Source organism: Grampus griseus, assembly GCF_964374135.1.
Source record: "Grampus griseus genome assembly, chromosome: 4".
NCBI classification, from domain to species: Eukaryota; Metazoa; Chordata; class Mammalia; order Artiodactyla; family Delphinidae; genus Grampus; species Grampus griseus.
Window position 1 is genome coordinate 143,208,325 of NC_138997.1, and position 23,187 is coordinate 143,231,511.

The 23,187-nt window shown below is 53.2% G+C and overlaps 1 protein-coding gene across 4 annotated transcripts in view; it reads right to left on the reverse strand.

Annotated features, from left to right (window-relative positions):
* The window catches only part of NSD2 (nuclear receptor binding SET domain protein 2), a gene marked incomplete at its 3' end in the record, with an annotated part of 74,149 nt that overhangs the window by 29,516 nt on the left and 21,446 nt on the right, over positions 1-23,187 (reverse strand). For 3 of the 4 annotated variants that reach the window (XM_082653456.1, XM_082653455.1, XM_082653458.1), the window contains exons 2-6: positions 20,687-21,306; positions 18,129-18,291; positions 10,415-10,581; positions 9,436-9,918; positions 1,187-1,331 (exon numbers count right to left, since the gene is read on the reverse strand). In XM_082653456.1, coding sequence (XP_082509582.1) covers positions 1,187-1,331; positions 9,436-9,918; positions 10,415-10,581; positions 18,129-18,291; positions 20,687-21,277 — 1,549 coding nt within the window. In that variant the 5' untranslated portion in view covers positions 21,278-21,306. The remainder of the gene's footprint in view (positions 1-1,186; positions 1,332-9,435; positions 9,919-10,414; positions 10,582-18,128; positions 18,292-20,686; positions 21,307-23,187) is intronic. The other variant, XM_082653457.1, reaches the window with a different exon arrangement.

The window sequence follows — 23,187 nt, forward strand, 5'->3', positions numbered from 1 at the left end:
TACACACACTGGGGGCAGGGACCACCCATGCTCCTGTCTGCCAAGTACTCGGGATGGTGACAAAGTGGGACACACAATCAAGTCACACTCACTCTTCAAGGATAAGGTGAATCTGGCTTCAGTAAAACCTGACTATTCTTAAATCAGCAGTCACTGAAAAGGACACTTTTCTAGATGTAGCGTACTGATAGAGTCTGGTAAACTTCTTGCCTTTTAAAGAAAATACACAAATCCTAAACATCCTCCCTATTCTAAATCGTAGTATTCGCAACAAACCCTGAACAACTTGAATGAAGTTCACTATTGATATCATTAGATGGTTGCTGTGGAGTTCTAGAAAGCCCTAAAATCAGGATGGGAACACGTGCGAACAGAACAGGAAGGCAACACGGATGTAGGCCACCTCGGTGCTGACCGAGCTCGTGCCCACGAAGCTCGTGCCCACGAAGCACCCTGTCAGGCGGGTCTGGAGGCCTCTGCACGACTCTTCAATGACGAGCCTTGAGAGATGCAGAATTCTTTCGTATGCCCAAACACATCACACTTATCTTCCCATTACAGGTGTCAGTTTCCCACAGGCAGGGAGGACACACCCAACCGTGGTGACCTGTCTTCCCCAGAGCTCACAGCATTAAGCCTCCCTTCTCTTACCATAGCCCAGGGCAGAGCGGCACTTTTTGTTTCTTCGCCCTGAAGGCCTAAGAAAAGAACCAGAGGCTACCCACATTCAACGTCAGTCCACGGTCACCCTCCTCACCCTGTGAGCTCTCAGGCCAACAGGCCATGAACGGCCAGCCCCAGGGCCAGAGCGCCTGCCCACAGTGGGAAGCCCCCCACAAGGTGCAGGCGCAGCCCCAGCCGGGATGGCAGCCTCGCTGCAGGACAAAGGCCTGAGGTCTGACCCCGGCCCGTCACGTGAGCCTCGGCCCTGGAGGGCGCCTGGACTCCGTGCCTCCCTTCTGCTCGCTCACCACACCTCCCACACAGGCTGCAGGGGCAGGAGAACGAGGGGCCCGCAGGGCCACAGAGGATCCCATGGAACAGCTCTGGCGACAACGAGCAAGGAGACCAGGCAGCAGAGGTTGCTTTACTGTGACCGCTGCACTCGGGTCAGAGCCGGAGCGCAGGCCGCCACACGGCACACACCACGGCTACGCAGAGGACATGAGCACAGAGCTACGGTTACCAGAGTCTTCTTCAGACGGGGACGGGGCCACGAGGGCAAACTTGGTGTGATAGCGTGCTTTCTGTTTCTCGTTGAGCATATTCCACTGGGATCCAAGCAGCTCTTCAATCTCCTCGGCAGAGGCGTCCGGGTGCTCAGCGACAACCTGCGGACACAGGAAAGGTGCGATAGGAAGGCTGGACGCCCGAACTCACACAATGCGCGTGGCACGGCCCCTGGCTACTCAGCACGTGGTGCTCTCACTCCCACGTCATGGAACTATGTCCCATAAAGGCTTCAAACAAAAACAGTGTTTAACTGATGTGTAACTCATTGAAAACAGCGCTGGTGGAAACAATTCCAGCTCATTTGTGTAAATGCGGGCAATGATGAGTGATAAGAGAAAAAGTAAACTTTTCCAAAATCACTGAACTGTCGGTAACTTGCAATTTCCTAGGCAGCCTTGAGTAGCCAGCGGGAGGAAACACCACCTCCGGGTGCAGGGGCGAGCCCTTGGCTGGTTTTCTCACTGGCTGTAGCACCAACCCTCCTCCTTTCAGGTCCGCGCTCAGGAGGGCGTAGACGTGGCCAAGGAGCCCCGCCCCGATGCACCCTGAGACAGCCACTCCTCACAGCCGGGACACAGAGCTCCCAGGCCCTGCAGCACACAGGAAATGCAGATCCTCAGGCCCCGCTCCGGGGACGCGCATCTTCACAAGGTCTCCAGAAGAGCCCCGTCACTGGGCTGTGAGGAGTGGGTCCGGGCCGTGCACTGTGATAATCGGTGCGGGGCGGGGGGAGGGGGTTAGGGTGTAAAACTATGGTGCTCAGGTCCCTGCCAAGGCCGCTCCAACCCAGCGGACCTGCTTCTGCTATTTTAAAGGTTTCCCATGGGTTCTAATGTGCCCCGACTTTGAGGACCACCAACAGCAGGGTGCGAGGTCCGTAAACCGCAGCCACAGAGCAGATCTGACCCACCTTCCTGTTTTCGTACGGCCTATGGACTAAGAATTGAGTTAACATTTTTAAATGTTGAAAAAAATCGGGGAACCCCCGATGGTCCAATGGTTAGGACTCAGGGCTTTCACTGCTGAGGGCGCGGGTTCAATCCCTGGTCAGGGAACTAAGAACCCGCAAGCCACACGGCATGGCAAAAAAAAAAAAAAAAAATCAGAGGAGAAATATTTCATAGCACGTGATAATTAGAGGAAATTCGAGCATCAATGCCCACAGTAAAGTCTTCTCTGAACTCGGCCGCAGGCATGAACTCCCAAGTCCTCCGCGGCTGTTTGCAGGCTACGACAGCAGAGCGGAGGAAGTGCAACAGAGACCTCTGTGCCCCAGGCCCTTCCAAGAAAGCTTTGCCGACTGCGTCCGAGCACTGGCTGCTGGCTTGGGAGCCAGAGCCCAGGTTCAATGTGGCTCATCCGCCACAGCTCTGAGAAGTAACTTGGGTAAGGGAAGGTGTGTCTCCACTGCCCTCTGTGACGGACTTACTGTGACACTTCATCAGTGGGTTGGTTCCTGTCACCACCTGGACCTACTACTTGCCCAGCCAACACGGCAGCCTCTGCCCCCAAACGCAAGCCCCAATCCACAACTCCGCCCCACAGATGGCTTCCTACGGCCTCCAGGGTCCCCGCGCCTCAACACGCCCACCTTGGCCCTGCCAGACACCAGCACCCCAGCAACTCTGCACGTCAAAGCCCGGCTCCGGCTCCCACGCTCCCCCGGGCATCCCTGTTCCCATCCTGAGCCTGCCTGGGTGTCTCCAGCCCCACACACGCCTGCTCTCTCCTCTCAACTTGGGGCACCCTCCCCTCCCGCCCAGCCTGCCTGCCACCCCACCCGCGGCCCCCAACACTTCCAGCATCAAAGATCTGAGACCCTCGCGGCAAAGGCTTCCATGCAGAGCTGCAGATCCAAGACTCCTGGAGCACAGCACATGCGTCTGCGGGGCTGTCGCCCAGCCCAGGCCACAGCATTCCCGATCAGAATGAAGGGTAATGTAAGTGCTCGCAGCTGCTTCCCCAAACAGGACTCCGAAGCCCCAGAGGTCACCCTGCCCCTCGCACCTGAAGCCCGTGCCAGGCTGGCCAGCTCCGCTCCTGCACGTCCTGTGCCTGCCCACCCTTCCTGGCTCTCCATCCTGTCCGCTCACCGCTGACGCTCCATCCCAGAGGGCCCCCAGCCCAGGCCGCCGCGGCTGGGACTCCTGCCGCTGCGCGCCAGCCAGGCAGAGGTGCACCCACTCCCGTCAGCCCGCACCCATGCGCCTGAGCCACACGCCGGACGGCCCCCCACAGGCTGGGCGCACAGCAGGCTGGACCCGCTGACTGCACGGGCCCACGCGCCCGGAGACCTCCCCCTCCGCAGGCCGGCTGCAGGCGTCCTTTCAGCTCTCAGCCCGGCGCTGCCCGCTCGCACCCATGCAAGCAGTGCTCCGCCAGGACAGGAGATGCGCTGGCCACAGCTGCCGCCGGCCCGCGGTGCCCGCCTCCTGGGAGCGCCCAGGCGTTTTCACCCTCACCTCTGCTGGGCCCACGAGGGCCACGACCGCTCACCCCAACGCACAGTCTCATGAGGACGCCACACAGCACAACCGCTACAGGCTCTGCACGCGGGCACAGTCGGGGCCGGGTCCCGGTCTGCCTCCCGCCTGTGTCACTTCACTGCGGAGGGGTGGCTTCACCTCCTCGCGCTCAGCCAGGAGACAGGGCTCGCTGTGCTGTCACGAGAGCCGAACGGTTCCTCACGACAGTGTACTGGCAAGGTCTCCAACATGCGGAGCGCTCCACCACCACGGCCACCACTGTGTTTCTGATAAACTGTTTGAGACACACAACAGTACGGACAAGCAGCAGTCATCACGGCTGGCGCGGGCACAGCCGCCTGGCAGCCTCGAGCCCAGGCGCGGCGCCCGCAGGGGAGGAGGGGGTCGGGGGAAGCAGGCCCCGCGTGGAGCGAGGTGGTGAGATGCCTGCGCGCGGCTGGGGGAGGCGGTGGTTGTCCTGGTGGACACTTGCACAGTAGGTGTCCAAGCACAGCCTGGCCAAGAGCAAGGGCAGCCCCCGTAAGATGCCTCAGAAAAAGCCCGACCACACGCCGACAGGCTCGGCGGGCCGCAAGGCTGCCCACAAGCTCGCCCAGAAGCTGAACGCCCAACTGCGACGGGCGCATCCGTGTCGACGAGTCCTGGACCCTGACAGGCAGCATCACTCGCCCCACCGCCAACCTCATCGCCAGCAGGAGCCGCAGGTCCCACCCTGCCCGTGCCCGCGGCTCTTCCTCCTCTGCTCACCCAGGCCCCTGTCCTCTCTTGTCCCTCAGACCTTCTCCTGACCATTGCTGATCAGGGGGAGGGGGGCTGCTCCTTTGTGAGGGTCTCGGTCCCTGGAGCCAGCAGGCCCTGGCCCCTCTGTGACAATGCTGTCTGGGGACCCAAGAGCTGCCCCCTCCTGTTCAGTCCATCTACCCTTCCAACCTCTGACTCCCCTGCCTGGTCCTGGGCCTCCCCTGACCTTGGAGGTCGGCTGGCTGCCTCAGGCCTCCCCGCTCTGGCAGCACTCAGCCCCTCGCGGGGAGGGGAGACTTGCAGGGACCGCCCTCCAGCTGCCTCTGGGCCTGGGAACAGCTAAGCAGGGTGGAGCCCCTCCCCTCCTCCTCAGCCACTGAAATGGGCAACAAAGGCTGGATTGGGGGTTTGTGTCCCCCTCACCCAGTCCCTTTGTAATGTTCATTAAAGCCTTTCCACTCCTTGGGAAAAAAAATATATGGAAAACCAAATACCCACAAACCCACACAGCTAAAATGTCACCAGCACGACCCGGGACGCCGTGGGCTCCTCAGAGGTTGCTCGCCCCTCCCCCGGCCTCCTCACACGTCTTCTGAGAACCTCCCGCGAGCCTCGCCTCTGTCCCCGGGCCTCCCTCCTGCCATCCGGCAGAGCCACTGGACGGTGCAGACACGGCCACACAGGACTTCCAAGTCTAGGGCGTAGAAGGCCTCCACCTGCCCCCTGTGACCACCTGCTGGGGGCACGACTGGCCTCCGAGTGGAGAGCAGCACCTTGCAGGAAGGTCCTCTGGCCCACTCTGGCCTTCAGATGAGGCTGCAGCCCCAGCTGACAGCCTAACTGCGACCTCATGAGAGACCCTGAGGCAGCACCACCCAGCTGAGCTGCTCCCAAACTCCCGACCCAGAAACACCAAGACAAGCAACGTGTGTTGCTCTCTTAAGGCACTAAGCTTTGCGGTGACCTGTTACGCGGCAACAGACACCTAACACAAATGTTCATGCAGAGCTGAGACCTAAAACAGTGGTGCAACTCCAATGAAGCTGTAAAGATCAGGGTCAGAGAAAGTGGGAAGAGGCTTCAGAAATCGGAAACTGAGGCGAGAAACACCTGCTGATAAAAGTGCTACCAACACTGGTGCCTTAGTAAACTCTCTCCCCTCGCGGGAGGCCTCACCCAGCCACTCTCACCTCCTCGTGTGCAAACCACACACGGGCACGGCACGGCTGCTGGCAGCTGTCCACCAGCCTCGCCAGCTCCTCACAGGCCACGGACCCGTCTCCCAGCCCACGCCTCTCCCCCACCTCCAGCCCCTGGAGCGGCATTCAGGAGCAGAGGGAGCTGCACGTCCAAGCTAAGCCTGCTGGACGAAGACGGACCATCAAAACGTGTTAACAAAGAGCTCAACCCGTTTCAAGAAGCTCTTCATTTGCAAGAAGAAAGCTGGAAATGTGCACCAAAAAAAAGGAGGCAAGTGGCAACCAAATGTCCTTGACAGTCACAGTCTTCTATCTAGTGACCCCAGAGAAGGAGGCTCCGCCCGCTCTGTCCCTCAAGGGCTGGCCACTGATTAACAATTACCAACCAAACAGAAACCATCCTTGGGTGCACCACCACTCTCCAAAAAGAAACCCCTAGAAAGACCCAGATTATTCTACAGGATGGAATCAGGGCGCAGCTTCCTCAATTCAAGTCTAGAATTACTCATTACAGGGCCAGCACAAACAGGCAAAGAATATCCTAGTAGCCATCACTTTTCTGACAACATGGAATTATCAAAGCCCACCAGCACCCAAACCCAGACAGGAGGGGAAGGGCTCATGGGGCTCACCCCCCGCAAAGACCAGGGAGAGGCAGCAGGACTGAACTGTAACTGTGCACCTTCAGTTTGGTGTTTGCACTGAGCGTGATGCCCATGGCAAAGCTGTGCAGAATGGGCTCTGGAGGGATGCTCAGAGGCAGAGAGGCTGTGCTGTGAGCTGCAGGGGGTCTGGGTGCACAGCACAGCCCCACGCGGCCGCCTCTGGCGTACAGCTCGTGAGCAATCTCCGCAGTGATAAACTTCTTGGTGCGTCTCGCAGTGCTGGAAGGGTTGACGGAGAGCAAGTTGGTTCCGCAGAAGTAAAAGGGATGGTCTTTGGAAAGTGGTCTGAATTCTCTTTCACACTTTCAAACGAGTGGAGACTGCGCGGAGCTACGCAGGGACCAGGAAGAGGCCGAGTGCGGCCGGCTGGCGGTGCTGAGCTGTCACGGCCACGCCCTGCTCCCGGCTCCCCGGGTGTGATGGGGGTCCAGCTTCAAATACGGGTGTCGCACAGCCTGCCCTCACAGCTCGCACCTCACTCACGGCAGGCCCGGCGCGGTAAGTGCACACTGCTCCGTGCTCCGGCTGGTCCCCACCCACAGATCCCTGCCAGGTGTCAGCACCTGGACAGAGGCGCGGACCTGGAGCCACAGCCGGACTCTGCGTGGATGCAGGTAGGCAGGTAGGCCAAACAAAACAGTGGCTATGTTGCACTTTTCACACTTTCGGTGACGGGATCTGCACATCCTTCAGCAACTTACTCTCCTCCTGGACGTGCAGTGCGTCTAGAGTTACGTGGCAGGACATGCCACCATCTGTCATTCCTTCCACAGCGTCTTACAGTTCTGAACACTGTGCTGCCTGCTTGGGCGCGAGGGCAAAACTCCTCAGGGGTAAATACCTTGCGGTGAAGTTACAAGACAAAGAGAATGTGCACCTTCAATTTCACTGGCTATTGCCAAATTTCTCTTGAAGCTAGGTGTAAGGAGTGATCCTCTGCCAGCCCTGCATGGGGACTCCCACCGTGGCTTCATCTCCTTGACCACAGGGGCGCTGGGCTTGCGCCCACTCGCCTCACTATGACCGCGACACGAGGTCCCCTGCCGTTCCCGGGCTCAGCAGCCTCTCTTTGGGAACTCACTGGCCATCCGGGTTCTTCTGTAAACTGTCCTTCTCAAAGCCTTTCCACTCTGCCCTTCAGGGTCGCTTGAGCTCTGCACATATAGCTTTCATCTCATTGTAACGCAGCTCCTTTATGATCAGTCTGCCTTAAGAAACCCTCCCCCACAGAGACAAAGCTCTTCTCCCGTGTTGGCCGAGCTCTGACCTCACCGGTGCGGTCCCAGTGCCTGTCCTGAGCAGCGGCCCACTCAGCTGGCCAGCAGTCCTCTCCCATCTGCCTCCACACGCTTGCGAGTCTGCTTCTGGGTTCTGCTCTGTGCAGTTTTCGGTAACAGAACTTCCTCTGTGTGGGGCAAGTCCTCCGGCTGAGCTCTCTTCAAACGTGGCTATGCTAGCGTCTACTTAAAAAGGCAGAGAAGTGCCTTTTGGGAGTTCTCCCAGGATGATACTGGATTTACAGTCTAGCAGAGGAGAGGTGACAACGCCGACCCCAGAACACCACTCTGAACACCGTGCGCCTCCTATTTATCTCTGTTCAGGTCTGCTAAAATACCAGCCATTCTTCTCCAAAGTTAGACGTATTCTGTCATATTTATCCCTTGGTACCTTATTTTGTTACTATCACAGACACCACATTTTTGGCGTTCCACTTCCTCTCTGTGTGTTGCTCTCATCTCTCCCGGTGCCGGGAACTCTTCCTGAGTCTCAAGGTCTCCTGTACACTCCCCTGAGTCTCCACGTGGACCGCCTCCTTTACAGTCAGGCCTCTCTATTTTTTTCTCCTCTTACTGTACTGCCAGTACTTTCACTACAACATCTAATGTCAGTGGTGACAGAAGGGTATCCTGCCTTGTTCATGATTAGAGAGAGAATGCTCTACAGTTCCTTCAATACGTGTGATGCTTAAAGTTTCTGATAATCACCCTTCAGCAGATTAAAGGAAGTTCCCTTCTAATCCTGGCTTGCTGTGTGTGTATCAGAAAGCAATGACTTGGGACTTCCCTGGTGGCGCACTGGTTAAGAATCCACCTGCCAATGCAGGGGACAGGGGTTCGAGCCCTGGTCCAGGAAGATCCCCCGTGCCGCGGAGCAACTAAGCCTGTGCGCCACAACTACTGAGTCCGCACTCTAGAGCCTGTGCTCCGCAACAGGAGAAGCCACCACAATGAGAAGCACGTGCGCCGCAACGAAGGGTAGCCCCCGCTCGCTGCAACTAGAGAAAGCCCACGTGCAGCAACGAAGACCCAATGCAGCCAAAAATAAATAAATTCAAACAAACAAACAAACAATGACTTCTGGAGAATTCCCTGGCGGTCCAGTGGTTAGGACTCTGCACTCTCACTGCCAACGGCCCAGGTTCAATCCCTGGTTGCGGAACTAAGATCCCACAAGTTGCGTGGCTTTTCTCAAATGCCTTTTCTCCACCTACCGAGATGATCATTTAATGTGCGACAGCAAATCACAATAACAGATTTTCTAACATTACACCTGCCTTACATTCCTGAGAAAAGTCCCACCAACCCACTCACTTCAAGTAACAGTGAAGAACCAAAGATGGCGGCCTAATCCCTTTAGTTCCTTACAATGGAATCAAGCCTGGACCATGTCCAAAGAGACGGTTTATTCTATAAAAATGATTAAGAACGCTAGTCAAATGTCTTCGTCACTGACACGGTACTGCCCTTCAAACGCCATGGCGCCAGTGGCTGCGTGCGGTTCTGTAACCGCCTCCTGGAGAAGACGCTAGCCCAGGACCAGACGTCCAGGATAAGGCCGAGCTTCCAGCAACGAGCAGCCTGCCTCCCGCTGTCCCTGTGGGAGTATTTTCATAACCCGGAGTGCAAAGGTAAATATCGTTGCTCCCAAGAGTTAAAATGGCCGTTCCCTAACAACACTTGCTTATTAGATCTAAAATCGACAGAAGGCTCGCTACAGACTGTGCTGATAAGGCTGAGAAACAGGTGACTCTGCACTGCAAGGGATGTCCCTCAAATGCAGAAACTCCCCAGAATGAAAACACAACCACTCAGAAGCCATCACAACACCGACCTCGTCCCTGTGCTTTTGACAGAAGACCAGAAACTGGGACGCCGCATCGCCCTTCCTGCTTCTCGGAGTGGAGGCCATGGCCTTCTTCCTCCCTGGAGGAGACCCCACTCCTCGCTTGGGCTCGGCCTCTGCCATCTTTTGAGGAGTGTTTTTTCCTGTCCCCGGGTCACTGTCTTGGTTCTCAGCAGAGCAGGACAGCTGGGCTCTCCGCCTCCTCTTGACAGGAACGCCCTCTTCCCTCGTGGACTTCGGGCTGTCAGCAGCTTCTTCCCTGACTCCTGAGGACCCTACCATTTCTCCCAGAGACTCCACAGCAACGCCTGCCTCCTTGGCCACGTGGGGGTTGAGATGGAGCTGGTCCCCCACGTAAAGGAAGGTGAACTTGGCTTTCCTCTCCTCTACGGACATGCTTGCAGCTGCTTCTGCCTGAACGATGCCCATTGCCCACTGGGCCCTCAATTTCCCTGAAATAGGTTTCAACAGCTGAAAAGAGAACATAAGACATTGTAAGTTTCATTATATAAACATAAAAGTTAACCCACTTTAAAGAAGAATACTTTTAGAATTTCAGATAAATATAGAAATCAAAAACTACAAAAACCCATTTACTCGAAGGTTTTTGACAGAGTTCAGACCAGTAAAACTCTACTGTTTCTTTAAACTAAAAATCAATTCCAATTACATTTAACTAACACTCATATAATATTATATACATGTTTATATATAGATATATATAAAGGAAAACAAAAATTATAAAACAATTATCTCTGGGAGTCATCAAAGGAGTAAAAAGGACAACCTGTGTCTCTAAAGAAACCTGCCATACTGTATAACACAGCACACTTGGCAAAAGTAAACAGTGACAGACATAAGAAGCCGTTACAACATTTCAACCAACCACAGGTTCAAAACAAGATAAATAATTAAGAATAGAAATAAAAGTTTTGGTCTAGAATTATACTTAAGGAACGTCTATCACCTTAATTTTCTCAGCTTTCGTGGGTGCCTGCTTGGCACTTTCCTGGCATAAGTTTGCAAACTGTCCTTCTCCTTCAAAAGCTACAAGGCTCTTCTCAAATATCCAAGCTCTTTCTGGGGCATCACCAAAGAACTGTACGTGATACTGGCGTGCACTCTTTTTCTGACCTAGTTTTTAAAATAAAATGTTAGAACTTGAAAGTTGGAATTTGGGATGAAATTAGGCAAATCTATTAATAATTACTGATGCAAAGTTAGGAGCTGCTTTGAAGTTGCTTTACTGGGTGCTGCTGGAACCCGCTAGCCTCAGAATAAGCCCTGCTCTCCTCCTCCCCACCGCGCTCCCCCCCCAGAAGGGGGGGCACATTTACGAGACTTGGATGAGGTTCACGACCGACTGGGAAAGGACGCTGGCCAGATTCGCTCCTCATCCCCTCCCTTCCAAGAGCCACTGAAGAAGACCCCAAATAAGTAAGACGAGAGAGGACGACAGCAAAAGGGGACCGGGCAGCAGTGAGGTGACACAGGCTACTGTTCACAGCCCGGGTTCAAATCCCAGCCCTCCCACATACCAGCCGGGTGGCCCTGGGCCGGCCACTCACTCACGGCGCTCAGAGGGGGAATAAGGGCATTGATGACCTCCCAGGGCAGCCACGAGGCCACAGAGTAACCCCTCACACGTGCACCGCTGTTACTCTTAGCAGGAAGAAGCAGCCACATCCTCAGTGCAGACAGAAGGAACCTGGTCCCCAAACCCAGAAGGAGGAGTGCCAGATTCGGCTGGGGTGGAGTGAGGTTGAAAACAGCTGGTTCAAAGGTCAGACCTCTGTGCCAAGGTGGGGAAGAAAGGCAGATCTCCACTGGGGAAATGCCAGTCCCTGTTCCCTCACACAGAGCACTGGCCACAAAATATCACAGGACACTCCCAAGAGAAGCCGTGCACCAGAGGAAAAACCCCTCCACTGTGTCTTTTCTCCAAAAGTTGGAGCTTCCCCCAACTAAGCGACCACCAGCCAGCCAGACCCTGTAAGATAAGCTAACAGTCTCCCTACACACGGGCTGCAGGCAGCTGAGTGCAGCCCTCTCAGACACAAGCGCAGCGCCAAGGTCTGCCCCCGCAGGACCCAGAGAAGCCTCTAACATGAATGATTCCAAAACACACAGAAACAAACAGGCTCTGCAGGACCACAGACACTATGCCAGGAAGAGATGACACCTGACAGAGGGGAACTCTAGTTTGCTATGAGAAGAGAACAAAGACAAAGAAAGCGCTACGAGAAATTTTAAAATACAGTCATGAAAATAAAACTCAAGAAGAAAGCTTGGGGCTTCCCTGGTGGCAAAGTGGTTAAGAATCCGCCTGCCAATGCAGGGGACACGGGTTCAAGCCCTGGTCCGGGAAGATCCCACATGCCACAGAGCAACTAAGCCCATGTGCCACAGCTACTGAGCCTGCACTCTAGAGCCCACAAGCCACAACTACTGAGGCCGTGTGCCACAACTACTGAGCCTGCACTCTAGAGCCCGTGTGCCACAACTACTGAAGCCCGCGTGCCTAGAGGCCGTGCACTGCAATGAAGAGTAGCCCCCGCTTGCCCCAACTAGAGAAAGCCCACGCACAGCAACAAAGACCCAGCGTAGCCAAAAATTAATTAATTAATTAATTGGAAAAAAGAAGAAAGCTTGGATGGAAAGTTAAGAATAAAATAAAATCCAAAAAAATTTAAAAAGTTAAGAAATCTCCCAGAAAGAAGAAAAAGATTAAAATGAAAAAATCTACTCTCATAAGAAACCCACAGGATCAATCCAGGAGGTATGATACCCAAATAACTGGCCTTCTAGAGAGAGAAACAGAGAAACTCATCAGAGAATTAACAACACAAGAGCACGTCTCAGAACTAAAACCCCCCCTAAGTGCCTCATCCAATGGGTGACCCACATCAGGGCACATCCTTGTGACATTCAAGCTATTGGGGGAGGGGAAGAGAACAGCTTCCATGTTCATGAAATGAGAAACAGAATGGCAAGGTACTTCAAGAGCAACTCTGGATGCTAGAAGGAAATGGAGTAATACCTTCAAAATTCCGAGAAGAATTATTTTCAACATAAAATTCTACACCTAGCCAGATCATTAATTGAGTGTGAGGAGAGTGAAGCAGCACCCTCCGAACCACAGGAACTCAAATGTATCAATACCCACCATTTACACTTCCTTAGGATGCCAAAAATGTACTCCAACAAAAAAGGAAAACTGACCACGGAAGAGCACAATGTGGCACCATGGAAAACAGTGCATGTAACTCAGTAAAGCATCTTAAAGAAAGTCTAAGATTACTACTCTGCAAAAGACAGAGTGCCAGTAATAGAGCTAGGTAGGAGAAAGGGAGATTCTAGGAGAGAGCTCCAAGGGAAGAGAAGAGGAGAGGAAAGAATCCTTCCACACTGAAAGAAAATCTTGGCGGCAAGGAAAAAGGTTATAAAAAATGAGATCTGGGCTTCCCTGGTGGCGCAGTGGTTGAAAGTCTGCCTGCTGACGCAGGGGACGCGGGTTCGTGCCCCGGTCCGGGAAGATCCCACATGCCGCGGAGCGGCTGGGCCCATGAGCCATGGCCGCTGAGCCTGCGCGTCCGCAGCCTGTGCTCCGCAACGGGAGAGGCTACAACAGTGAGAGGCCCGCGTACCGCAAAAAAAAAAAAAAAAAGAGATCCAAGAAGCAGAAAAGGAAAATGGGAATCAAACAAGGTTTTCATTTTTTCCCCCAGTCGGAAAAACTAACTACATAATAGGATGAGTTTTAAGGACAGAGAAATAAATACTTGAAAAAAATTAAAGCTGTATGGACAGCAAAGTATACAATTTCAAAAGAAAGGCAATAATTAACTCCAGGAAAAACAAAAGGTTGTACAAGAAAGAAAATGCAGTTAAAGAACACAGCTCAGTTTTTCACTGAATGATACTTACATAGTCAAAATTATGTGAACAACTAAGTTTGATGTAATAAAAACAGTGAGTTAATTATATGGGGAGGATGAAAGGGAAAGAAACAGGAAATGATTGAAGAGATTAATCTTCATCTTCCATAACAGAAAGTCAAAAGAAAACACCTAAATGATAAATCAAAAAATAGTTCAAACTGGAAGAAAATGTTTACAGTTAAAAGTAATTCCTTCTGGGGAGGGAAGGGGACTATTTTTCACTATTAACCTCTCAGTACAATCTGACTTGTTTATAAGTGTGTACACTTATTGGATTTTAAAACAGCTAAGGTTCAAAAATATGTCGAGAGATTTGTGTCTGCTTCAATTATTTTAATACTTCGAAAGAACTTCCCTTGGTCATAAAAATGAATATAAATATATGTCATAGCATTTGCATAATGAAGAAAATCTATTACAGTACATATGATGAAATAATATGAACGCACATCATTTTTTAAAATAAATAGTTAATGACAGAAAAAATGCTCTTTACATGTCAGCTGGAAAAAAAAGCAGAGGAGAACATGATAGGCTGATCCTAAGTTTATAAAATTAATTAAACGTTTCTGAAGTTCTTTCCTGCCTGGAAATTTGGTAACAAATGTAACCCAACTTTCTTGTATTTTTAAGGTTTTTTTTCTAATTCATATGAATTTTCTTTTGGTCCAAAATTGACAAGTGAATCACTCATTTTTACCACCGTAATTAACCAACTGTCCCAGCACCATTTGTTAGTAACCCTTCCTTCCTGTGACTTCTGATGTTCATCAATCACTGTTGGTATGAAAACATTTATCACTGATGCCCCACCCACTCTCCCTTCTAAGAGAACGTGGCCTCCACCAATAGCCCAGGAACCTAATTTTGTACTATGTTCGTTTCCTCCCCATCACGGCACATTAGACGCAAGGTGGCCCCTGACCCCCTGGGCTAGACTGAGCCAGAGTCTCTGTCCAGATTCTGTGGGGCCTTTGAGTTGACAACAGCCATTCATGCATGCAGAATGGACCCCACAAAGAGATAAGGCTGCCTCAGCGCTGCAGATACAGAGAGGAAGAGAAGCCACAACAATGCAGACGAGGCCAGGTGTCTACTGGAGCAAGGGACAAAATCACAAGGACAAAAGGCCACAGAATTCCACAGGAAACAAAGAACAAGGATCACCGCCTGAGTTTCCTGGTTCAGTCCCTGGGGGTCCAGAGCCCCCAAAGTAGGTAAAGCAGAAACTGACAAAATTTCAAGTAGAAAAAGGCACATCCATTATCCCAGTGGGAGATCTTAACACACCTCTCTTCGTAGCCACAGAACAAGCAAAGAGGAAAAAGTCCTATTACAGTGTCTAATAACCCAGAACATGAGAAAGTCAGGGTACCTACAATATTTTTAGAAAATGCTGGGATTTAGAAAAAGAGCAATGAGGGTTCCTTTCCATAACACAGAAAAGGTGACAACAAAAATCTCCACAACAGAAGATAATTTGACTCGATACCCTGGTAAGAGAAGACTAGTAGGACCCAGGTGCACCAGGGAGATGGTGGCGTTCCCAGCTGCAAAAGAATCCAGTCTTCTTCACAGTATAATACCCAAAACACACATTTATCTTGTTTCCAGCTTAAGGGGTTAGGCCTCAAAGCTGCTGGTTAATCCATCTAGATGCCCTGGGAGACGGTCACCAAGACAAGTTCTGCTGCTACAAATCACGAAAATGCTATCAGATTTTCAAAGGAAACCTGAACTCTCCAAAGAGCTGTGCTCTCTTCTGCATGTAGATTATACTTCAGTTTTTAAAGCTTAAGTGCATTACTACTGATCCAGATTCAAGTAATCCCAAGTATGATAAATAAAAAGAAGTACACACACACAAAAAGAAAAAAAAGAAAATCGGGGGTGGGAATCAGGGGTAGGGTGAGGGAGTTCCATCTTACAGGGAAAAAAAAGTTCCTGCTTCCCAAGACCCCCTGCTCAGCCAGCCCCATGCCAAAAGCCGACCCTCCGCCATAGCCCCGCCCTTCCCCTGCAAGGACGCCTAGCCCCTCAGGCACGCCCAGCACGGGGTGCTGCACAGGGAGCTGGGCTCAGCACTGCCAGGAGACCTGCCTCACACCCCAGTGCCCCTCTGTCTCCCATGGCCTTGGACACAACCAGAGCCCAGACCCGAGCTTCCATACACCACTCTCTACTAAAAGGACCCAGGGGGCTTCCCTGGTGGCGCAGTGGTTGAGAGTCCGCCTGCCGATGCAGGGGACACAGGTTCATGCCCCGGTCCAGGAAGGTCCCACATGCCGTTGAGCGGCTGGGCCCGTGAGCCATGGGCGCTGAGCCTGCGCGTCCAGAGCCTGTGCTCCTCAACGGGGGAGAGGCCACAACAGTGAGAGGCCCACGTACTGCAAAAAAAAAAAAAAAAGGACCCAGGTTTCTTCTCAGAAACAGCTGGTTCCAGGACTGGGGCAAAGAAAGTTCAAAATGAGCCCGGAGTGTATTTAGTTGGCCGACACGTAAGGAAGTGCTCCAAGACGGATGGAGACGTGTCAGAAGGACACGGCTGAAAGGGACTTCATGGGCTCCCACCGGCCAAATCTGGGACGATTTGCGCATTAAAAAGAGTGAAGACTGTAATACATAAGTAATTTTTTAGGAGGGAGTTCACCTTCACAGAAAAACGCCAGCCCCTTAACCATGAAACGCATGGTAAAAATGAAGAGCTAGCATTCAATAAGCCGATGGATCCTCAGGGAGGATTAAAACCACAGAGCAAGTAAGGCTATCAGGGAGCCCGGTCCCAAGCACGGCCACTGATGATTCACCAATGACAAGCGGGGCCGTGCCTTCCCACTGGAGAGCTCTTGGCCACCACCTCCTGGGCAGGCGCCGGCTGCACGTGTCCTTCCACCACCGCCAGGTTCTCACGGGTTCCTCTGACCCTTTATTTTTCAAAGGTCATCTGAATGCCCTCCAGCTGCCAGGCCTGCATCCTGGCTCTCTCCCTACTGAGCCGCTTTGCAAATGCACATCGCCAGCCTTCAGAGGCTGGTCTGTGATTACGGAGGCTGTGCCTCCCGGCAACCCAAAACCATGCCTAGAGAAGCGCACTGCTGGGCTGCACCCTCCTTCCAAGTTTGGGCACCTTCCCACAACAACTCCTGCCTGGCCGTGCGCCCTGAGTCTGATCACGAGACCAGAGCAGCCTGAGAGAGTGGGGCTGCTCGAGACCGCAGAGGCTGGAAAGGCACCCTGATTCAGCCTCAGGGTGAACACAAGAGCAGGGGTGCACCCTGGGGCCCCTGAAGCCCGGTGGCAGGGACTCCCTGATGCTGGCAAGCTGAGGATGCTAAATGCCCTCCACCGAGTCAGAGCCAAAGCCAGCCCACAGGCTCCTCTCCAGCCACTGCCTTCCTGCAGAGTGCATGCGCACGCCTGGGCCTCGGGGCAGGGTCCAAGCACCCAGGGGGCGGGAGGCCTGGCGCCTGGGGCTGAGGACAGGTCCTCTTCATCCCAAACCTGCACCCCCTCAAGCCTGTTTGCCAGGGAGCCACCAGTGTACCCCACTCCCAGCAGCGCTGCCCTGGCGAGAGCTCAGGCCTCCATCCAGAGGCCAAGAGAGGCCACGCACTCACGCTGAGGCCATGCAAGGCCAGCCCACAGCTCCAGCCACCCGCGCTTCTGGGGGGCACAGGTCACTTGGGCACCAACGTGGTCACCTCCAGCTCTGTGTCACCACCTCTCACCTCCCTCAGACCAAATTCAAACTGTAGAGCAACTCTTCAGGAGAATCTCAAAACCACCTCATTTGAGGGTTTTTTTCCCTCCAAAAACACGAGTTTTTATGTGTTTCATGAACTGTCCAATTATTATTTAAATTAGCATCTGCTCTAATCAATAACATACATTCTTAATATGTTCTTAACTGTTCTGTGTACTGATTTACGTCCCCAAGTTTCATGACACCAAAAAGATGGTCATTTCTAGTTTTTTTCCTTCTTCCCACAGGCCTAATAAAATAAACTGGGACTTTTTTTTTAAACTAAAACTTAGTATAAAATACTAATTCTGAAAATCATGCTGAAGCAGTGGCTGTATATCTAAGTAATAATAAATTACTTATCATAAAACCTGAAAAGCAATAAAAGGCAAAGACTGCTTTCTCTTTTAATACTAATTCAATCAGATAAAGTACGTGTCTAATTTGGATATAAAAAGAAAAGGCAATGTGTCACGTGTGAATCACTAACTTTAGGCAAAGTTGCAAAATGAACCACAAAAAACTTAACAACAACCCACCCCACCCCCACCTCCAAGCCGATTCAAACCTTGTTGTATGAATGGCCACTAAGCACACGAAAAGATGCTCAACATCACTGATCACTAGGGAAATGCAAGTCGAAACCACAGGCAGCAGCAGATAGAGAGTAGAGCAGTGGCTGCCAGGGGCTGGGGAGGGGGCACTGAGGACCTGCTACTTAACAGGGACAGAGTTTCAGATTTACAGGATGAAAAGAACTTTGGGGATGTATGGTGGTGACGGCTGCACAACAATGTGAATGTATTTCATCCCACTCAACTGTACACTTAAAAATGGTTAAGATGGTACGTTTTATGTTTGTGTATTTTAACACAATAAAAAAGAGAAAAAAAGAACCACAGTAGGGCTGTTTAAGGAAGAGTAATAAAGAAGTTTGGAGATGAAAACAATTAAGTGCAGAAGATAAAGATGGAAAAACAGCCCCCCAAACGCAATACCTTTCAGTTTGGTGTAGCTGTGCAGGAGCGGATCGTCGGAGACCATGCATGGCCACCAGGGGTAACCGGACACCTTGGACCACACCAAATCCCCGACGTTGTACTTCAACAGCTGGTCTTTGTCTCTGCTGCTATTTGGACAGGATTCTTTCTTAGCTGGAATCTGAAAATGAATAACAACAAAAGATACATCTAGTACCTACCCCTAAATCCAGCCTCCTATCCATAGAAGACCAAGGATTAGTCAGACAAGAGATTCAACACACACACACACACACACACACACACACACACACACACACACACACACACACACACACACCTAAAAAGAAGCATGCTTTCCCTCACTGTTTTTCAGGTAACAGCCCTGATATCACTTCATCAAAATCGTTCGTCTCTTGCCCTCAGCTAGAGGTCAGCAAGTGCCTAGCACACTGCAGGTGCACAGCATGCCCGCAGCTAAAGGACTGCAGGTGCACAACATTACGAGCATCTCCACGTAAATCTATTTCCTTGGCCTGGTGGGTGATCGTTAATGGAGCTTATTCGCAGGTTGGAGAAGAACCGTCACGGAATTCATACCCTGACCCTCCCGCCCCTTCTGAGCCCTCGTCTGACAGTTAACCTGCTGGAGAGAGGACCCAGGGTGGCGAGGACACGGGGGCCTGGCAGCAAGTCTCAGCCCCACCACCCACCATCCAAGGCCTGGGGCTCTTGGAGTCTCGGTCTCTCCGTCTTAGAGCCCAGGCCAATTAGGAGGCTGAAGGCTGGCAAGAACAACCTTCTCTCCAGGAGGACGAGCCCAGTCAGCACGGCCCCAGGCCTCCCTCTAAGACCGCCACCTACTTGAGCAAATCGCTGAACTTCTTTGGGCCTCAGTTTCCACATCTGTAAACCGAGGAGAACCCCGGTTGTTACACACATCAGGTGGTGAGGGCTGACACAGAGCTGTCACAGTACACGCTTTTGTATATGTGCTGCCAAAGCGAGCACTCTTTACACGCTTTTGAAAAAATGCTGGCTCTCCCGTTATTCCACAACATCCCAGTTTTACACTGACGGTGTCATCAAAGCCACGTGACAACCCTATCAGGACAAGTATAATATTATCGTCCCCACCCTGAAGAGTCAAATGAGACTCTAAGAGTCAAAATCAGGTGATTTACCCAGGTTTTACCAAAACCAAGTGGCAGAGAGCTAGGGATAACTTGCACCGGCCTCTTCCCCCATAAAAGAGTGAGGTTCCCTACACCGTGGGTGCTTCAGAAAAACCATTGTATCAGCCCAGGTCACTCAACTAGGCTTTTAAATAATTCACCGTTATGCTTACATTAGAGCCCTTGAGCAGTCAAAAGACATTTTTTTAAACCCTCAAAGTTCTTCGTTATTTTAACTTTTCAGGGAAATTTTGGTCCTTTCCCTTCCCACCTGTGGGATTGTAACCAAGATTCCTCAACTATATTGTTACACTAATTATTCCAACCTTAGTGATGATACAACCCAAACTGGTCTCGAGTCCCCTCTCCCCACTCCTGCAAGTGGGCCAGGAGCTTTGGCTGACCAGTGAGCACAGGACGTGTTCCAGACCCTGTTAATCTAGACCATCAGCCCCTCGGTGAACAAGGGCGGCTACAGAGCCCTCCCCAGTTCCTTCTGCCAAGGTCAAGGTTCCCGAGTGTCATTTAAGACTTGGTGGCATAAACCACCACGTTTGTCATCCCACGTTAGGGGGTCTCCACCCCGGCCTTTGATGAGTGAACACTCATTCACGCGCACTCAAGAGATGCACTCTGTCCTGGAACCAAGAACGTGAAGGCCTGAGGCGCAGCCCCAGCCCTCAAGGCAGCGGCCCATCTGCAGGGCCACCGGGGGAGGAGACCTGGGAGTGACGGTGAACCGCGGGGCGGGAAGGTAGGAGCACACCTGCACAGCGCGGCCCGCTCCCCTCCTCGGACAGCACAGACTGAGGAGGCCCCCACTCGATCCCCATGCTCCTCTGCCAACCAGATTCAGGCTAAAGGGCATCGCTGGAGAGGAGATCCATGAAGACAGGACAGCCTGAAGGTCAAGGGCTTGGGAACGGGCCAGGCCTGGGGTCAGACACTCATTTCATCTTTTTTTTTTTTTTTTTAATTAAAGTTTTTGTTTTTGGATGTGGACCATTTTCTGAAGTCTTTATTGAATTTGTTACACTATTGCTTCTGACTTCTTTTTATGGTTTGGTTTTTCGGCCCTGAGGCATGTGGGATCTTAGCTCCCCAACCAGGGATCGACCCCGAACCCCCAGCATTGGAAGGCAAAGTCTTGACCACTGGACCACCAGGGAAGTCCCCTTGTTTACTCTTTATGCTTAATCTCTAGGCCTCAGCACTGCTCGGCAGGCTGCTGTGAGTGTCTGCCGTTGCCACAGCCAGGGGCCCGAGCTGCAGAGCAGGCCTCGGGGGGCTGAGCCCACCTCCTCCCGCCCCCCGTGCACCACGCATCCTTCGGGGCCCCCCTGTGCCGGGAGCTGGGGCCGCCCTCTACCCCAGTCAGCAGAACTCCTCACTCGCAGATACCTTTTCGGCCGAGGGGCTCAAGGCCCGGGACGCCAGGGCCGCCTCGGCGAGGCCCCGCCCCAGCAGCAGCTTCGCGCTCCTCTTCCTGGTCCGCCGCGCTTTGCTCGCTGGTTTCTGTCCATCGTCTTCCGACTGGGACACGGTGGCAGCACCATCGCCACATATGGAGGACTCAAAGAGAGGTTTCCCGTTCATGTATGTTTTGGTGATTTTCAGCTTGATCTCTGGAGAGCCATTTTTGACAGGGGTAGTGTCAGGTGGTGTCCCAAGTCCCTTCATTTCCTGGGACTCCAAACGCAATTTGGCATCATGAGCACCGGGGTCTCCATTAAAGACGCGGGAGGTGAGGTCTTTCAGCCTCTCGGCTGGGATAAAAGGAAGAGCGTCGTGGCCATTGAACTTCTGCACAACTCCCTCCTGCAGACCGGCGGAGAGCTGGGCTTTGCTCAGAAACACGGAGCACTCACGACTCACTTCACAGCTCGGAGTCTTTCCGTTCGTGTTGCCAAGGATCTCCGGTGCCTGCTTCATCTTCACGCACTTTACAACCTTCGGAACAGAAAGAGGACTTTTTTTGATGCTGAATTCCATTCAGCCTAGATGCCTCCGTTCTTAGAACACTGCAGCATTAGAAAAAGAGAAAGAAAAGAAAGCTATTACATTTCAAACCTAAGATGAGTACGCCAGTGAAGCTCTCTACCAGTCTGTAGAGTTGGGGGGGGGGGCGCTGAGGCAATTTATGATGGTTCCTATAATGACTTAGGTCACAGGAGACAGTTCTAATATCCCAAACATGACAGGAATCACAGTGACAAAGTGAAAGGAACAGGACTAGTTTCTAACGAGAGTCAAGCAGGGACCGCCACTAATGAGCTGTGTGGCCGTGCCCCCCTTGACCTCAGCCCTCGGAAGCAGAGGTCGCCCCCTGCCCCCTGTCGCGAGGGCAGCGCCCGAGGTGGCCAGCACAAAGCCAGGCCCGGGCAAAGGACAAAAGGGAAGCACCTGAGACACAGCTGAAGAGGACTCCAGGCAGGGGCTCGGGACACACCCGCGATTACCGGTAGGCAAAGCTTCAGCCCAGACAGCCGGGGGAGGTGAGAGCTGGACCTCTACCGCCCCCCCGCCCCTCCCCACCCAGGCCCAAGTTAACTGCCGGTGACAAGCAGCAGGGCAGCAACATCAAGTGGAGTCAGCTCTCCGGGACTGCGCTAGTCGAGCAGCAGGGCCAGGCCATAGCGCACCACCCACAGCGCCCTCCACGGGATGGCCGCCCGAGGTCCACATGCAGAGGGGTCTCCTCCCCACACAGCCGCAGTCCCTCGTTGGGGACGCCCCACGAAGGCGGCTTGGAACAGGGTACTGGCAGGCGCCCACTCCGCTGGGAAGACGTCCCAAGAGTGCACCACGGCCCCAAGGGGGCCAACGGTGAGAGAGCAGGGAGAAGTGGGGCGCCTGGACCGGGAGCCCAAGGACGTAGGTGCTCAGCCACTGTCACCGCCTGGGGGCCGCTGGCTACACCCCCTGGGGAGGGGCCAAGGATGCAGCCCGGGACAACCCTCCCAAGAGAGCCTCGGTGGAAAGGGCCCAGTCTCCGAGGACGCCAGGCTGGGGCAGGAGCCAGGCAGTGGTGGAGGGTTGGCCCCGGACACCTGGAGCACCGGGCACACACCAGAGCATTTGGTGTGCCCCACGCGGTGTTTTTTTCAGGTAAATCCGAGTGGGTTCCCAGTCCCGCTTGCATCAGACCAACGGGACAAAAAGAGAAGACAATGACCTAAAGGCACTGGAGAGAGCCCAGAGCAGGGGGCGTGGGGGCGGCTCGGGAACGCACCCAGCAGGCCCGGCACCGGGTGAACAGGGAAAGGAGAGCCTTCGAGGGGGGCCCCCGCGCACCGCAGACTCCCCACCGAACCCCGGAGTCCACGCAGCCCAGCTTACAAGACAGCTGAAGCGAGACAGAAACAAACCGCAACACCACTCTGAGGATAAGAAGCAGACTTCCAGGGCTGGCCAGTGGTTAGGACTCCGCGCTCTCACTGCCGGGCCTGGGTTCAACCCCCGGCCCAGGAACTAAGCTCCCGCAAGCCCCACAGCAAGGCCAAAAAAAAAAAAAAAAAGTATCAAAACCACAACGAAATGCCACCTCACACACACCCCTGAGGATGACTACCTACTACAAAAACAGAAAACAGGGCTGCCCTGGTGGCGCAGTGGCTGAGGGTCCGCCTGCCGATGCAGGGGACACGGGTCCGTGCCCCGGTCCGGGAAGATCCCACATGCCGTGGAGCAGCTAGACCCATGAGCCATGGCCGCTGAGCCCGCGCGTCCAGAGCCTGTGCTCCGCAACGCGAGAGGCCACAGCGGTGAGAGGCCCGCGTACCACACACACACAAAAAAAACAGAAAACGGGTTGGCGAGGATGTGGAGGAATTGGAAACTTCGTGCACGTGGGTGGGAATGTAAAATGGTGTGGCTGCTGGAAAATAGCGGGGCGGGGGTTC